This window comes from Caloenas nicobarica, chromosome 6, assembly GCF_036013445.1.
Source record: "Caloenas nicobarica isolate bCalNic1 chromosome 6, bCalNic1.hap1, whole genome shotgun sequence".
Taxonomy (NCBI): Eukaryota; Metazoa; Chordata; class Aves; order Columbiformes; family Columbidae; genus Caloenas; species Caloenas nicobarica.
The window spans coordinates 23,827,917-23,845,251 of NC_088250.1; the positions used below are offsets into that span (position 1 = coordinate 23,827,917).

At 36.0% G+C, this 17,335-nt stretch overlaps 1 protein-coding gene across 8 annotated transcripts in view; it reads left to right on the forward strand.

Moving 5' to 3' along the window:
* The window catches only part of KCNH7 (potassium voltage-gated channel subfamily H member 7), a 224,974-nt gene that overhangs the window by 159,424 nt on the left and 48,215 nt on the right, over nt 1–17,335 (forward strand). For all 8 annotated transcript variants that reach the window (XM_065637277.1, XM_065637274.1, XM_065637275.1 and 5 more), the window contains one exon: nt 15,361–15,786. In XM_065637277.1, coding sequence (XP_065493349.1) covers nt 15,361–15,786 — 426 coding nt within the window. The remainder of the gene's footprint in view (nt 1–15,360; nt 15,787–17,335) is intronic.

Here is a 17,335-nt window from a genome sequence, read left to right on the forward strand (position 1 = left end):
ATAACAGCTGTATGACTCCTACCAAATCCACAAGCTGGAGAAGTAATTCAGGTAGTGAAGACAGTGAAAAAGGAGGAGATGGCACATCTGCCTTTACGAGGTGGAGGAACAACGAAAATTCATGGCCATTGTGTTTAGAGGAAGTAATACACATTCAAAAATCATTTCAAGAGGAGTGAGATGCTTTAGCAATAAGATTCTAGTGGAATAAATTAGGAGCAGACAGGAGAATACAGTTTAGGAAATAATTTCAGAAGGAACATAAAATGTTGTGGGACAGTGATTGATACTTTGAGTGAAAAATATGAACTTCAAAATGCAGGTGGAGAAAACAAGATTTTGCTACAAAACTTAATAAACAAACAAACAAATAAATACAATCCTCAGCATCTTACCTTTTAAGTAATACAAATAAATTAATCTCTTCAAAAAGAGTTAGATTATAAATCCTACTGCAAAGACCCTTAAAATATTGTCTTACTACTTAGCATGAATATTGCTTTAAGATACAGCTTGCAGTGAAGTGCTGCACATGTGATAGTCCTGAATAAGTAGATACCCTAATCTTTCAGCCTTTCACCTGGGTCTTCACTGACAAAACTCCTTGTGTGATGCAGATAAGCATAACTTCTTCTGGATGCCTGTTTCTACATAACATTGAGTTTTACTGAGAGGAATAGCCCAGTAGTAGCTGCTAGGTAGCCCTTATTGAAATGTCAGCATTGTCATATCCCAATGTAGATATTTGTCACTAAATTTAAATTTACATTTACATTCCATTTTCCTAAAAGTTGAGGTTTTTTATGTTCCACATTATAATTTCCAGATGTGCTAAGCTAGACTCTCTTCTAGAAAAGTCTCAACTCTTTTTCTTTACTCTTTTGTTTTTAACAGTCTGTTCAGAGGGACAGTCCAATTTCTGCACTTTTGCACTGACAGGTTCAGTTGGGGTCCTGCCACTGATTGTTAGAAAAAGACAAGTCTTCCCAGAGGCATAAAAAGTAGACTTTTATTAAAGAAAGCAAAGGGGCAAAATTTGACAACCATCCCTGAACATTTTTGAGGAATTTGTAAAGTAGACTTCCGGCCTTAAAATTACAGCATGTAGAGATGCAACAGGAAGTGATTTTATTTTTTGTTTAAATACAGATTTCATTTAAATCTTCTTACATATCCAGTTCCCACATATGTCTCCAAAGCTGTGAACTCTGTTGTGAACAGACTCAGAGCAGCATGAAGATGAGAATAGTCAGTACCTGTGCTTATTTTCAAAGAAAAGTGAAAAGTCCTGAATACCCATAGATCAACACTGGCAACAAAACCTGTCTTTATCATGTTGTCTAAGAAAAACTGTTTCGTGGCCCCTGATCATTAATATTCAGAGATTATTGGTCCCCTGAAATTCAACAGTCTGTTGAGACATAGCATGTGGTTGAAAGACCCAATATATACCTCTTGTTTGTTATTTGTCTCAATAACTGACTTACAGGAAGGTAAAAATCCATGATCTCTAAACTTTTTGTAAATAATCCTGTAGGAAATATATATACCCAAACTAGTTATACGGCTGATCAAATGATAAATATGTGGCTTGACAGGCTACACAGTTGATTGGAAGATTGTAATCTGATTTGCAGACATGCTGAACACCCACACCTCTTCTGACAGTGGGACTCTCAGTGAAGGGGGTGTCACATATGAAGTGAGAGACCTTGTAGTTTCACTGCATGTTTTTGTAATCTGTCCAGACTCTATTCTGTCAGCCCCAAAAGATTAGAAAATAAGTAACAATATCCCCCAAGGGTAGTCTCAGATGTTGATATAAAAAGAACCATTATATGATCATGACTTCAAACTGACCTTCAGGTTTTCAGGCTAAGAGAAGACTAGCAGCATCTAGGACAGAGAGGGGCAATATAAGACTTAAAAATAAACCAAATTATTGAGCTATACATTTTCAGCAGTCTGATTCAGCTGACACACTGCACTGTTTACAACATCATGCAGTAACTCACACACAAACAACATCTGAATGCTGTTCATTTTGGAATGCAAGCTGACATAAAGCAGAAAATTCTGAATTAAGAAGAAACAATTTTGATAGGTCTTCCAATTACACAGCAAGGCAATTGAAAATGAAATTAGGGGGTAAGCAGACCCAACATTCTCAAGTTACAGTATGGAAAGTTTAAATGATTGGTTTCTGCTGAAGTGAGATTCTTCTTTTTTCTATTATTTGTTATTCCCATTCTCAATGACCAATTGACATAGCTTATACAGGAATTATTATCTTTGTTTACAATCATACTTAGCACTCTCATGCAAGAAAATTTCATCTTTTATTGTCATTATATAATTAGGCCTCATAAATGCTATTGATGTAATTATAGAAATAGTATGAATGTGTGTAATTTCATTATCATTTAGAAGGTGTGACGCACTTGTGTGTGAAAAGAAGTAGAGGTCATGATGACTGCAAAATTAATAAAAATACCTGAATCTCAGGGTCATTATTTATACCAAAACTGGAGAGTGGACTATTTTGCACCAGAGGAAGTAGTCATACAAAGTGTGTGGAAGCAGAAAAAAAAGCCCACTGTTTTCATCAATTTCAGAAGAAGACAAAGCATTTTCTTTGGAATTTCTTGTTGTTGCATCACGTAATGAACTGGCCAATATAGTTACAGCTTCACAGCAACCATGAAAGATCTAATATTCCTTCCCTCCAGTAGAGCCTCTTCTCTTTACGACAGCTGAATGGGCTAAGACATCTGAACTGTTGCAGTGTTTTGAGAAGATTTCAAAACATATGGTAGAAATGGAGCAGTCAGAAAGCCCATCTGCTTTGAAGCACGTAACCTGGATGCATCCATAATTAGTCCATGTCCTTCTCCCAAGATCTACTTTTCTGAGAAAGGGATTGCCTGATTTTGCTGAGTTTGGAAAAACTATCCAGTTTCTTCTATGAGTTGCAGTTCTGACTAATCAATGTTTTGTGTGATCTTTTTGTTGTTACAGTCTTGAACCAAATACTCAGTCATCTGTTCTTTGATGCTAACATGGAATGGAGCATATTAATTTTTTTTATACTAGAACTTTTTCCAAAGCAACATTCTTGTTTTAATGCTAATATGTACGGCGAAATAGGCAAACACAGGCTTTCAGACTGCATTGTATTTTGTTCTGAAAATAATTAGTTTGATGAATTTGTCAAAGGTGTAAGAACCAATGCCCTAGAAAGCAAGTAAAACTGAAGCTGATCAAAACCAAGGGGTAGGCAGCACTGAGGCAAACCTCATTTCTTTAGACTAGAGCTCTAAATCCCAAAACTCCCACTTCATAGTGGATTGACCTTGGAAGTTTCAAAACTTAGTAGGTTACTCAGTTAAAACCAACAGTTTTGACACCCACCAGAACTGTCCCACCGTAAACTGCAAGAAGTCAAGGCCCTGCTTAGCCCCTGTCAAGCCCCACTGAAATCCACAGAACTGACAACATCCTCCCAACCACTTGACATGCACAGCCTGAAGTAATACCTTTCACACATGCAGTTAGAGCTGCCTTAAAACAGCCATTGAAGGAGTCACAGTCTTCTCTTTTATGTAACCTTAGAACCATATAAAAATGTAGTGTGGAAGAGACCTCTAGAGGCCATCTAGCCAACATCCTACTCAAAACAGCATAACTTCCAAGTTATATCGGAGTCAGGTGGTTACCATGTTAACTCAAGAAACAGTTTCTATGTTTACATCAGCATAAGCATGTATTTTCACGGAGAAAACACCCAGCGACAGACCGCAATAGCAACTGGTGTGTGGAAAGAGGGAGGGAAGAGGGCAGAAAGCTGTGTATCTCATGGGCCAGGAAGAGCTGACATTTTACAAGCAGCACTGCTGGTGCAGTTAACGTTTAGGCTACTCACTTAGAAAGAGGCAGTCCTGGGTTGCAGTCCCAGAGTATTTTGCCCATTACTTATCTTATATAAATGACCATCTGTTAAAAAATCCACAGAAATAGCCCTGGGCACCAGGGACTCAGACTCAGGACTCCCTTTCTCCCTGTCTGAGTGCCCTTACCCTCAAACATTCTGGATTCTGAGTTCTGTTCTAGTGCCAGATACCTCACGTGTACGCACTGCAGTACCAATGTTGGATCTAGCCACAAAATGCCGTAACCCGGGCAGCTAATATTTAGCATTTACCTGAAATTACATATTCACCCCCATTACGAATCAGTTTCATCAGACGAAATCCACAGGTATGTGAAGCTAACAATTTAATATGAATTTCTTGCAAGTAACGAGTTTCCCTTTTAACACAGCACTTTTAATGAGCATAGCACAACAAAATTGTCTAGAAAATATTTACTAGAGGTGGCTAGTTCAGGCCATCTAGAGTGTAGAAACGCATTATAAAATTCAAATATATCTAAACTAAAGTACCTAAATGGCATGAATATTTAATTGATATTCATAGTACATAGAGAACTCAAAGCGGGTTTTTTTCTTGATATCAGAGTGGCCTTGTATTAGATTTATCTTAGATAAGTCTGTTTTTCTTCCACAGTTGAACAAATCTTTCATCGTAGTACATGGTGGAATTGTCTTTAAGGTACTTTAGGTGTATTTTCAGGCATAACTTTTTTATTCAAAGAATTGTCAATTTTACATTCAGGCATCACTTTTTAAATATGAAAAATGCAGTAACTACTTTTCATTTAATGTCTTGGAAGCTGGCATGAGAGGCTATGTTCAGCTCCAGACAGCCTGTTCAGAATACTACTACTAATAAATGAGAAACATTTATTAAATGGGAAGAAAAGTTCTTCATTTCACAGCTTTGCTTTTTTTTTTCTAATCCAAGTATCCATCTTCTTTGAAAATGTTCCACTTTCTAAATTAATTCTATTAATTATGAAGAAACCTACTCTCTTTTGAAACAAAAAAATGTTGTGTGGTGTGATCTTGCATCTGTACCAATCTATTCTGTTCAGAGTTTCACTAGGTTTGTAGGTGGGTTAACAACAGAAGACTAACTGAAGGAGAGTAACATCTTTTGCTGCAGGTTAGTCTCTGATGATGTTAGTTGCTGGGTTTGGAAGAGAGCAGGAAATCAGTGTCTGCAGCTCATGGTCATCCTGTAGAACTTGTTAGAGGCCAAGTAATTTATTTTGATTGATTTTGTTAGGATAGCATGCAGACTGCAGCTTCTTTCCAGGTTTTCAAATAAAGCTTGAAAAGTTTTTAATAGGATCGTAATTTCCAGATATATTATGCTGTCTATTTTCTCTCTTCTTTACACCTACAATATAAAGTAAGTTAAGGAAGCTGCAATAGTGCAACCTATTCTGCAGTTTACACAATGTGATAAATTAGTCAATGTATCTAGAAAACAGTAACATTAAGAACATTAAAGCTCACAGTCAGGTTTCTATCCTAGGCATTATTTCCACTGGATTGAGCTTTTGATGCCTGCAATCATACATGTGATCATCCATAGTATCAAAAAGATTCACATATCTTCCTGGTTAAAACCATAAATAACTGTACCTGTTCTCTCCTGAACACAGGTGAGGTAGAGCTTCTCAAGAACTTATTTTTGGCTCAGTGATGCTGTGTTATCACAACATTTCTGTTAGAGTACCAGAGTAGATAGTGAAGAATCACCATGAAGGTCCTACCATGCCTTGCCACAATTCCCCAGAAACAAAATATATATTTACATCAGAAAAAAAGGAAAAATGTCTAATGTAAGATCCAGCTCCTGACTGAGAAAAGGCAAGTTTTTCTGCTCTGTTTTCCACGGTCACAACTCCATCCTTTTTCTCTGCCTAACCAGTATGAATTGAATGGTTTTGCTAGTGAAATGTGATTTGTATCATCACATTGTGTGTACACGTGTATGCAATCTGTTCCATCTCCCCTTGCCAAATGATTTTTTGGTTGGAATGTTACTGGCCAATTTGGGTAGAAGGTTGGGCAATGCACTAAACTTTCCTACAAGTAGTGTGAAGAACCTGGACAAAATGCTAGGACTTAATGTTTCCTTTAAGTGAATCAGATTGGCATATGCTCATTTGGTATAAACACTGGAGAGCCACAGGGGAGATGGACATTTCTAAATTAAGCTTTTCCTCAGCTACCAGAGCAGTTTCAATTGCAGTTCACACCTTTTTAAACAGGGGTCTATTTACAAAATGCAAATTTTCTAGAAACTAAAGTTTGCTTATTTTGCTGATTATAGAAAAAAATATTTATAATGAAAGTGACAGTTAAACTTAAATATAAAAATGCACAAGGGTCTTTTCTCACTTTCTCCTTCACTCCTGACAGTTACATCAGTAAGTACTGTAATCATAGAACAAAACTATGGCCGTAGTTGCTTCATTTTCACTCCGTGTACTTCAGATATTCTCTTACAGCTTTATGTCCCTCTTTAGCTTCAGCAGGATGCTTGGCAGCTAACAAAATAGTCTAAATGGATAATAATGAAAGATACATTTTTCATAAATTTTGTGAGGAAGACGAGATAACATCAACAAGCACAAAATTTACTTTGTTGTCATGCCATGAACAAATGACAGAAAATGTCTTTTAGGTGACTGGAAACAACAGCAATAATTTAAGCCCTTATTGCAAATGTGACCCTTGATGTTTTGTTGTCAGACATATAAATGCTTGTTAGCAGTTTAGTGTTGCCAGAAGAGCAACTCATAAACTCTTTAGCATCTTGAAGGATAGCATTTTCTGTCTTCTGGAATAATACCTGCTAATGAATTTTTAAAGAAGAGGGTTACACAACTTTTAATACATATTCTGGCATTAACATTTGCTAAAAATAGTCAGCTGTTAATATCTCCTTCTTTGATAATCTGCATATCACTAATTTAAGATTTAAAGTTCAGTAAAGCACACTCAATAAATATGTATGCTTCTAAGTGTTATTCTGATGATGCATTATCCACTACTATGAAACTAATTACATACTGACTGGCAGGAAGAGGCTCTTGAGGTTTAAGATCTATAAGCCATTTCTTAATTTTTTCATGGAAAATAATGGATGGAAAATGAACCATTAAAATACTTCCTCTCTTTTAATATCTCTCTTCACAAGAAAATAAATTATAGATTAGTGATAGTGAGTTTTAAATTATTACATGTACTCAAGTTTGGTGAGGCAATTTTGTTTGAAAGTAACATCCACAGAATATTATTTCCATGAAACCTGCACAATTTTACTGAACAAACATCAGACGAAGGCTGTTCTACTGCTTTAATCTCATGGCATACATAATTTTCCTTGACAACTTGAAGATTTTGGGTTACTGTGTGTTTAAATATCCTTAGCTGAATAGAGTTATCTGATTATTTGATAGTCTCATGAAAATGTGGGACTTCATGGCCTCAGTCCCGTAAGGTGCTCAGCACTCCCAGAAAGTCCCAGTGCTCTCAAATCCAAGTCAGATTTGAAAGTTTACATCACCACCAAGGAAGGATGCTACCCTATCAAATGGAGACTAATTGGATGACATTTCTTGAGGAACCTTTGTAAATCTTGAAGACGAAGAACAGTTTTGTAATTCTTTTCATATGGAAGGTCAAATTACTTGATAATAAGGCCTGCCTCTTTGCTTTGTATTGCAGTATTGGTTGAGTTCTTCAATGTACTGCTACGTTTCTGGAGGTTTCAGTGTCCATGGATATTATTATATTTATATAGTGCAAGCACTAGTGAGAGTCCAGTAATTGTTCAGTCCAGCTGCTATAATTTCAAGGCATCAACCCAGTCACTGTATGCAGATGAGTCATGTCACTGATCGATACATATACTACGTGGATGTAGTCTCCAGCCATGAGATCAGATATTAAATTTGTTCTTTGTTTCATCATATGTTTTAGATGACATGATGTACAATGTCATTATTACTTATCTAAACACCATGCTCATGAGTATAATGAAATGTATTTTAATGACAGCCCTAAATAGAAACTATGGAGAGTAGAGGAAAGAGATATACAGAGAGATCATTTTTAACTCTAAAAATACTAAAATACGGATTTCTGATATGCAGGAGTATCATCAAGTAGAAGTTTTGCTGCTGTTCAGGCTGATTCTTATATATCTACTTCCTTTTACAGTTATACACTCCAATTCATGTATTTGTATCATTTTTTTAAAGTGTCCTCTAAAAGACCTTCCATTTCCAGCTCAAACGCAACCTGCTATCATGGTGCCATTAACATGGAAGCTACAGACAACTTTAAAGCTAAAACTTCAGCTAACAGGGACAGTAAAGAGCCACGTAAAACCCCGTAGGCCTGCATATTACTTGCTCGGTGTTGTTTTTCACAAGCCTTCCCTGCAAAGTCTGGAAAACAGCATTTTTTCTCCTCTCATTGAGGAAACAAGCAATTCGAAGCAGGTATTTTGAGGTAGGCTTGAGATGGCAGTCTTTCCATCTGAAAAGGCTTGTAGCTTCAGCTATGTAAATTGTACACATTACAGTGCAAGAGTTTAAAGAGGAATCAAAGCACTAGAAAGCAAGCATGCAGGCAGCAAAATATTCTCCTGTACCAGTGAATACATTTCAAAAACCTCAAAGATGGAATTGTAAGTTTTCTACCTAAGGCAGACAAAGAAAAATTCAACCAACGTAACTTCAACAGTCGCAGCAGCAGTGTTACTCTCATAGGTGCATAAGACCTTTGTAAATCAATGTCAGTCCCTAGTCCTTGTGGATTTTCCAAAATCAAATTAGCAATTGTTTATGTCAATATATTAAGAGATTGTCTAGGTCTCAGAATTATTCTTTTTCTTCAATTTTAACAACATCAAACAGCAGTAATGTTCAACTTCACTGATTTTTTTTGACATTTATTACAAAAATTACTTAACACCAGATCAAATAGATTCCACATACCACTTAAAACTTACCCATTTTTTAGTTCTTCCACACTATCACATTGCCTACCAAATTGCAGCTCCACCAGAATGTTAATTTAGTGAATATCCAAAAACCTTTCCAGTGTTTCTGCATTTCAGTTAGGTTGAGAATGCCACAAACTCTGTCTTCAACTAACACAAAAAGTGGCAGATTGACTTCTGGAAGAAAAAAGAAAAAAAGATTCAAATACACTCAGATAACATTTGAGTTTTTCAGGTTCGGCCATTAATAACAAAAATGCTGTTTCAATGCCTACCTTAAAATTACGCTTGGTGAATTTGTGGGCACAGTCAACAAATCAAAAACAGAAACAAAAGTAAAAGCAAAAACAACTCTATTGTACTATTTCTGACCCTGCAAACAAACACTATTGTACTATTTCTGACCCTGCAAACATTGTAATGATATGAATAAAGAACAAAAGGGAAGAGATGTCCTTGCTAGTTATTCATTGGTAGCTTCAGTAGAAGTAATACACAGGAGAAAAGAGAGCCAGGAGAGGTTATACAATGAGAATAGAGTTCCATAAATCTAATAAAATCTCCAATGCAAAATCATCTCCTCTTTTAAAGCTGAAGTAATACTGCTTCATTTTATGAACTGTGCTGTCATTCAAATTTAAGATCTATGGTCATGATAAAAAGGGTTAATTATTACAGGAATTTGGCTTTAGCTTCTGTATCTTTTTCACATTTCTCATTTTTGTTTTCCTAGTTTTTCCTGTTCAATGCTGTCATTGGCCTCATTAATAAAGATCTGAAAATTAGTTCAAAACTATGTGTTAAAAGGAAGAGATTATACTCAAGATCTAAGGGGGTTTGGATAATATTGGCAGTGCTCATTCTGCACCAGGAGCTGCATCAGAGAGCAAACAGGAATAGTAATTTACCTTTACTTGAACTTCAGAGATGCTGCCTTCCTTGATTTCCTAGTCACCAACAATGAACTTGGACAGAGTTAAAAATGCTGCTGGAAAAATCTTTACTCCAAATAGCTTTTCAATTTTTTGTGAAATTAATTAGAGGTCACTGAGATTAATTTAGCCTAATAATCTATGGAAACCTCCTATAAAAATGAGAAGGATATGAATGTGCTCATGGTCTATGTTCTTTGAGAAAACACAACGCGCTTTACATTTCATTAGTGTAGTCCCCTTCCACTTTTACGCTCAGATAACGAGTATGAAAGGTTTTGGCTTTCTGATTCCACTTTGAAATGTTCTACTGAATTCCTTCCTTCGTTTTTACTGGCTACAATAATGTCTATAATAGAATTGTCATGATTCCATTATCAAGTTTACATTTTCATGTACATACCTTGGCTGCTGAATATGCTTCATGCAATGAGGAGTTTTAAAGTTTCTTCAGTCTCTACTCGTAATACTCGAGTCTCTCAGCATAGAAGGACCTGACATGTTTCTAGTTTTGCTGCAGCTTCCCTGACTTAAAGTTTCAGGAGTGATCATTCATCCATCTGTCAGGGCTGTGCACCTAGTGTTGGACTGAGTCCAGCAAGATATTGGCAAAAATAATGTTTTAACACGTCAGATATTATTTCCTATAAATAAATCATTTTAACATCGTATTTCAGTGAGAGGACTGGTAGTATCTCCCATAGTTTTACACAAGAAGTTTTATGGTTGAGATAAATATTTATTTTAAAGTCTCCCAGTAATTTGGGACTGTATTTACAGTTTGAGCTTTATTAAATGTTTATGAAATTGTCTTAACATGAAAGGTGCAAGAGCTAACCTTGTTAGTACAAACTTTATTTCATTTGTGGCAAAAGCAGCGGTGAGAAATCAGTATTTAGTACTGAATATTACTACAACATTTAAATATACAGTTCATATGTGACACACTTTGTCATAAGACATAGGAAAATATCTTTCTGGAAAGCTAATTTGTTGAGCTTTGCATACATCAAACTTCCACATCTACCTTTTGTATAGATATACTTGCTATCCATCTACCTTACAACAGCACAAAAATATTGTGTATTCTTAGCAAAAGTGCAAAAGGTCCAATGCTTTCCAAATAAGTTGCTTCTAGAATCTGGTCCGTGCAATCCCAGTAAGCTCACAGTGTGAGTCCAGTGCTTCTTGTAAGCATCGGGCATGCTTTCTGGTTGTTCTCCATGTTCATGTGTTTTACACAGCTCTACAGTTGCTTGAAGAGCCGTGGTGTAGCATGTAACCCTACCCCACATGTGCTCTCAGGCGGTGCTACAACAGCCAGGAAATGAGACTGTAAATCCATGCAGTGGTTTGACAGAAGTATTTCTTTAACAATTCATGATGGTATTCATAACAGATGTCTTATAATTTATTATTTCTGTTATGATTTATTAATACACTATTATGTGTCTTCACTTTGTTCCTAGTTCTTTGGCTTTTACTGTATGCATTTGACTTCGTTAATAAATATAGATTGAAAATGCCTCAGAACAAAACTTATGAATATACACGTATTACATAGCAATATTGATCTCTCCGTGTCTCTTGAAACTGTGCAGTTTCATAATAGATGGCAAAAATAAAGTGTTTTCATGCAGGAAATAAAAATTAACGGGAAAATGTCCCCATTAAGTATAAATTCAAAGTTAAAAGGAGAAGAGGACAAATATTTGTGTAAATTAATCTTAAAAATAAAAATAATCAACTAAATTTAGAGGAGTAAGAATGATGATAACTCATTGCTGTTGTAATGAGTTTCTATGTTGCAGTTTCTATGAATGCTTTCAACTCATTATCCTTTGCAAGATGCTTTCAGTTTGGTAGGTAAATATTATTCTCTCTACTTGACAGAATTTAGAGAGGTTAAATGTCAGCTCACCTAGGATCACTGAGAAACTCAGTGGCAGAGATCAGCATATAATTCCCAGATCCTCCAACATCTTGCCTAGCGTTTTGCCTACATATCCCATGTTCTCAAAGAAGTGTCAAACGCTGCTCCTGCACGTGGTGCTGCAGAGCCTGTAACAAGAGTCTCCTCCACAAACCAGTTATGCAGTGAAGCGTACAGCCAACGTGCTGCAAAGCACATCAGCCCAGTTTGGCTCCCTGAAACTTCACCAACAAACACTATGCAAAACAAGGTATTTTGAAAGAAACATAGGGCAGAAATGTTACCCAGTACCAGGCAGGTTTTCTTGATGAGAAAGATGTTAGAACTGTCAAATGAGGGTAACACCACAGACAGTGTAACCCAATTTAATGTGATCAAGGCTTACTGAATCCTTTTTTTAATTAATTGTCACTTGATAGCACCTCTGGCACATGCACTTCTTTTCTCCTGCTTAACAGAATGTGTTTGAATGGAGAGTCTTCTAACTTGCAGCAGCACTGGTTTAAGAGTGAATGGGATAAACAGGGACACACAGGAAAAGTTGAATTTTGGGTCAGGGTTCTTTACTGAAAGGCAAAATACAATACAGTTTATTTAATTTTGAAATTTTCCCATTATAAATAGAGTGAATCTTACCACCTAATACTGCTTGTAAAACACACCAGTTATAAATACATTCCTGCTTTGACCAGCAAAACCAGTGTGAGATGGTATTTCATCAAGGTTGAATACCCCTAACATTTACCAAGAGAAATCCCATTGCAGCTAGTATGACTTTTGCTACTTAGCATTATAGTCTTCTCTTCAGTAAGATGCCAGGAAGTTTGGCTTTCTCATCGTGTCGTGTTCCAAGGTTCAGAGACTTTTAACACTGCAATGCTTCTGTCTTTTCCCAGTGCTGCTACTTACTCTTAAAAACGTTTCATTCCCTAAGCCACCTGTTTTACAGTCCAAACTATAAGGAAAGTTTCACTGTCCAGCAGAGAAAAGTTAATGAAATGTCTTTTCACTAACAGTGAATTTGTCAACACCTATTTTAAGCCAGTGGAAGTAGTAAAGGTCTTTCAAGTGGATTGCTAAGTACACTGAAGTCTTCCATCTAGCCAAGATGGCCAGGACTGGCCAACACCAGAACCCAAGCCTTGCAAGAATGTCACACAACAGCAAAAGGATAAATTCACCTTATATTCAGCCTCTGTTGAAAGTGCCAACATGAAACCAAATAATGTGTTTTCTCTTTTTTAGGTATATGCAACTGTGATTTTTTAATTTGTGCAACAAAATCACATCTTCTTTTTCTTGATCCAGCAAACAAAAATAGTTACATGAATGGGGTTTTTTCAGTTGCATGGGAGTTAGCAATGCAGAAATGTGAAACCGTCAGTCAGCCTCTCCTGTTTGTCTGCATGAAAGTTGGATCCATTTCTGCTATGATCCCTTTTATAGTTTTGTTCCCTCATTTTGCCCAATTGGGCTTTTTTTTTTTTTGCTACTCTTCAGTTTCATCTAACTGTCTAAACCATCCCAGGAATAAATGTAACTAGAATGAGAATAGGAGCCAGATTTCAGGCAAGTATAATTTACATTATGTGTTGCTCTGAAGTGAAACACACTGGCTGGATTTTAAAGCAACTGCAAGAAACATGTCAAGTAAGCTTTATTGTTCTCGTTGTCTAATCCACTTCCTTCATTGTGTGAAAATCCAGCAGGAGAACACTGATATAAATTTTATAAATAGTAGGTCCCTTGCCACATATACTCACACTGATCTCAAATATTAGAAAACATTCTTGTCAACTCACAGGTGGGGGTCTGAAAGTACTCAGACTGCTTAAGAGACTAAGCAATGCCTGTGCTTCAGCTTGCTGTCAGCTAGTGTGTTCAACGCATAAAAAATAGCTAGCACCATTAGCTAAGTGCAAGTCCCAGTTACAAAATAAAAAAGAGATGAACAGCCTCTACCATCACCTCAGCATGGTGCTTAATGGCTGCTTGAAGGTACCATATAATCTTTTGGATGGCTTAATAGTTTCTTTGTTCACAATCCGAGGGAGAAGAGTGGTTATCAACCGTGGAGTCCTCACAATATTTTCAGAGTAGAACTACACTGAATAAGAAGTGCCACTTAGATTTACTTAGGATAGGATCTAAGGTTTATACAGCACTTGCTGTTAGAAAGTTAAACAGAAAGGAACATGCTGGCCCTTCTAATCTTGTAAGATTGTGTTTGAGGAGCATTAAATTCCTCAATCTTGAAAAAGATGAAATCTCAAATTGCAAACTACTTACTGCTAAACAAAAAGCAAACAAAAGCCGACAATGTTGCTGACAAGGTATTTCTCCTTCCAGTCATAATTTCATTTCAGTATAATTATTCATTTTAATTACTTTTGCGAGAACTGATTTTCTGAACAGCTTTGTTTTTAATTAGCAGAGGGATAAAGAATAAGTAGAAGTAACTGGTGGAAAATGGGTACAAAATTTCTTGAATATGTCACTTGCCTAAATGGGTAGTAACTGAAGGTTGTCACCATCTGATGTTTGTTCATTGGTCTGTGTAAAATGAAGTGGTGGTCTGAGTCCCGCAGGATTTTGAGAGCACTTGCAGCACGGAAGGCAATAATTAACATCATTGCTGACAGTCTCTCTAACTACACCAAGCATTAGGGACAAAAATGTAATTTACCTTCTTATTCTTAAAGGTTTTGTTCCTTCGTGTCAGAGCTCAGTCAGACTGGAGGAAATTTGTTTTATCTGGTGCCCACACTATGCTGCGTCTTTGCAACAAAGCAAACATTTCAGCTTCTAGAGCCAGCAAATCAAGCAGTGCATACAAACATAATCCCTTCCAAATAAAATTGAAATCCAACTTTGATAACACTAACAGATTAAAAAAATCCATTCTTTTAAAAGAATGATAACAGGCTTTAGGCATTGACAAAAGTAGAAGTGGAGCAAAAGGCAAAATTTCAGTGATATTCTTTGTCACATCTTTAGCTGTACTGGAACTACAGCCTCAGTGAAATTTGTCTGTGCATGAAAGTTTTCCACACCACAAAACTCAAAGTGCAGATAGCTGTCAAGGACACTCACAGGCCAGGCCTTTCTCTAACTGTTTTATTTCTGGCTGTCTAAATATTTTCAGATGAACATAGATTCTTTTGTAGTGAATTTAAGATGGTGACAATAGATTTACTTTCAGAGAAGAATACAAAATCACTGCAATAAAAGTCATTCACTGGCCATGAACACTCTGGCAAGGTTGCCATGTGGTGGATAAATTAATATGATGCCATGTTTGATTATGCAGATTTTATGGACCAGATACACCACTTAATGGTTGCCACAGGGAACAAGAATCAACCTACTGCGTGAAATTGTCAAGGAATTTATTTGACCTGGCAGAGATTACGAATTTCACAGAAGTTTGGTGTTCCTAAACACCAACTAATTGAATCTTAATCCGCAAAGCTACGACAAACTACTGTTTAAGTTTGTCCTGTATTTTCTAAGTTTACTGAAAGTAGGAATACACTGCCCGATTATTAACATGGTATTTTTCTTATTCCAGGTTCTATCCTTAGGGGCTGATGTTTTGCCAGAATATAAACTCCAAACACCTCGCATCAACAAGTTAACCATATTGCACTACAGTCCCTTCAAAGCTGTCTGGGACTGGCTTATTTTGTTACTGGTAATATACACGGCCATATTCACCCCTTACTCTGCTGCCTTCCTTCTGAATGATAGCGAGGAACGGAAGAGAAGAGAGTGTGGTTATTCTTGCAGCCCGTTGAATGTTGTGGACTTAATTGTGGATATTATGTTTATCATTGACATTCTAATAAACTTCAGAACAACTTATGTAAACCAGAATGAAGAAGTGGTAAGTGATCCAGCAAAAATAGCAATTCACTACTTCAAAGGCTGGTTCCTAATTGATATGGTTGCTGCAATACCTTTTGACCTGCTCATTTTTGGCTCCGGCTCTGAAGAGGTAAGCTTAAATGACTAAGAAATCTTAAATCTTAAATTTAATCTTTACTACTATAATCTATATATCCTGATATATTTTTTGCTTCTCAGTTAAGAGACTGTTTAGTAGTTCCATTCTGTCTTTTTAAGTTACAGTTAAATTAAATCTTCCCTAGAAGAATAATGTAGAATATTAGCTTTCATTGATGGGAGAACAAGTTGAATAATTCGGCTAGTATTTTTCAATTATACCATATTTGATACTGTCTTTACAAATAATGAAATAAATATATCATATAAGAAGGATTTGTTCAAATGCTTTTTTTAAGAACTGCTCCTTTGATTTGCTAGTTACTTTGTAAAAACTGCTCATAATACATATAAGTGTTGTGTTGGTATTAAAGCATTGTTATACATTTTTTGTGTTCAAAATCTTAAATCAGACGTTTACTCAGTGTAAAACAGATTAGTTGTAGCGTAAACCATACCAGTTAACAAAAAGATATGGCTGTTGTCTATTTTATCAAGAATATGGACTACCAAAAGAAAGAAAAAATGTTTATATGAGGTTAACCTTGCCAAACTTGACTAATGTCCTTACCCTATCTGTTCAATAGATTAAAAAACTGTTCAATATATGCATCAAAAAATTGCCCAAAGGTGTATAAAACATATGCTGTGTTCTGGATGTCTGACCCAGTTCTGACTTCTGCCAGGAATTTTATTTAATTTAAGAAGGGCTAAAGTTATAGCATATTTTTTGATGAAAAGTGAACTGACAAGTAGAGAATTGGGATTTTTCATGATGCATAGAATACAGCAGTTAAAAAAAATAAAAGAGCAAATCAAGCAAAATATGAACCATTCACTTTTCAAAGGACACAAATCCATTTCTTAAAATTAACATTTTGCACATGTTGACATAAGGGAAGCAGACAGTTTTGTTGGCCATATGTGCATCTCATTAATTGAGAAGAGAAAGATGAAAACTACAAATTAATCAGTAGCCTTTAGTATTAAAAGTTACTGATCCTACTGTATGCCTCCCTGTCATGATGCAGAAAATGCAAAAACATTTTCATTTTAAAATTAATTTATTTTTATTAGTAATCTGCGGTGTCAGCAAACATTTTTACGTCCACTCCAAAAGCCTGATCTGAAATCTGAGCATACCCTAGGTATTCTCACAAATTAAATGTAAACTTATTTAAGTATGCCTTTAAGGGTTGTTGTAAAACAACCAGCACATTCCTACATGCACTTTGAGTGTCTTGAAAATTTCAGAAGTAGGTTGAATGTCAGTCATGCTTTTCTGAAACTCATTTTCTTAGTCTTCATATAATGAAAATGTTTTCCTGTCTCCCGTACTTCTGAAAAATCATTATAATAATGTTGTCTAATTCAGCAGTCATAGAAATCAATAGTAGCATTCCTAATCAATAGTGATATTGCTACTAATTTGAATGAGTGTACAAACTCAAGGTAGATGAGGAATCTAGAGAAACAGTTAGGTAATAGCACACAGTAGAAACAATTTTTTTAAAGGAATGCAATAAGAAGAGAGAGAGTAA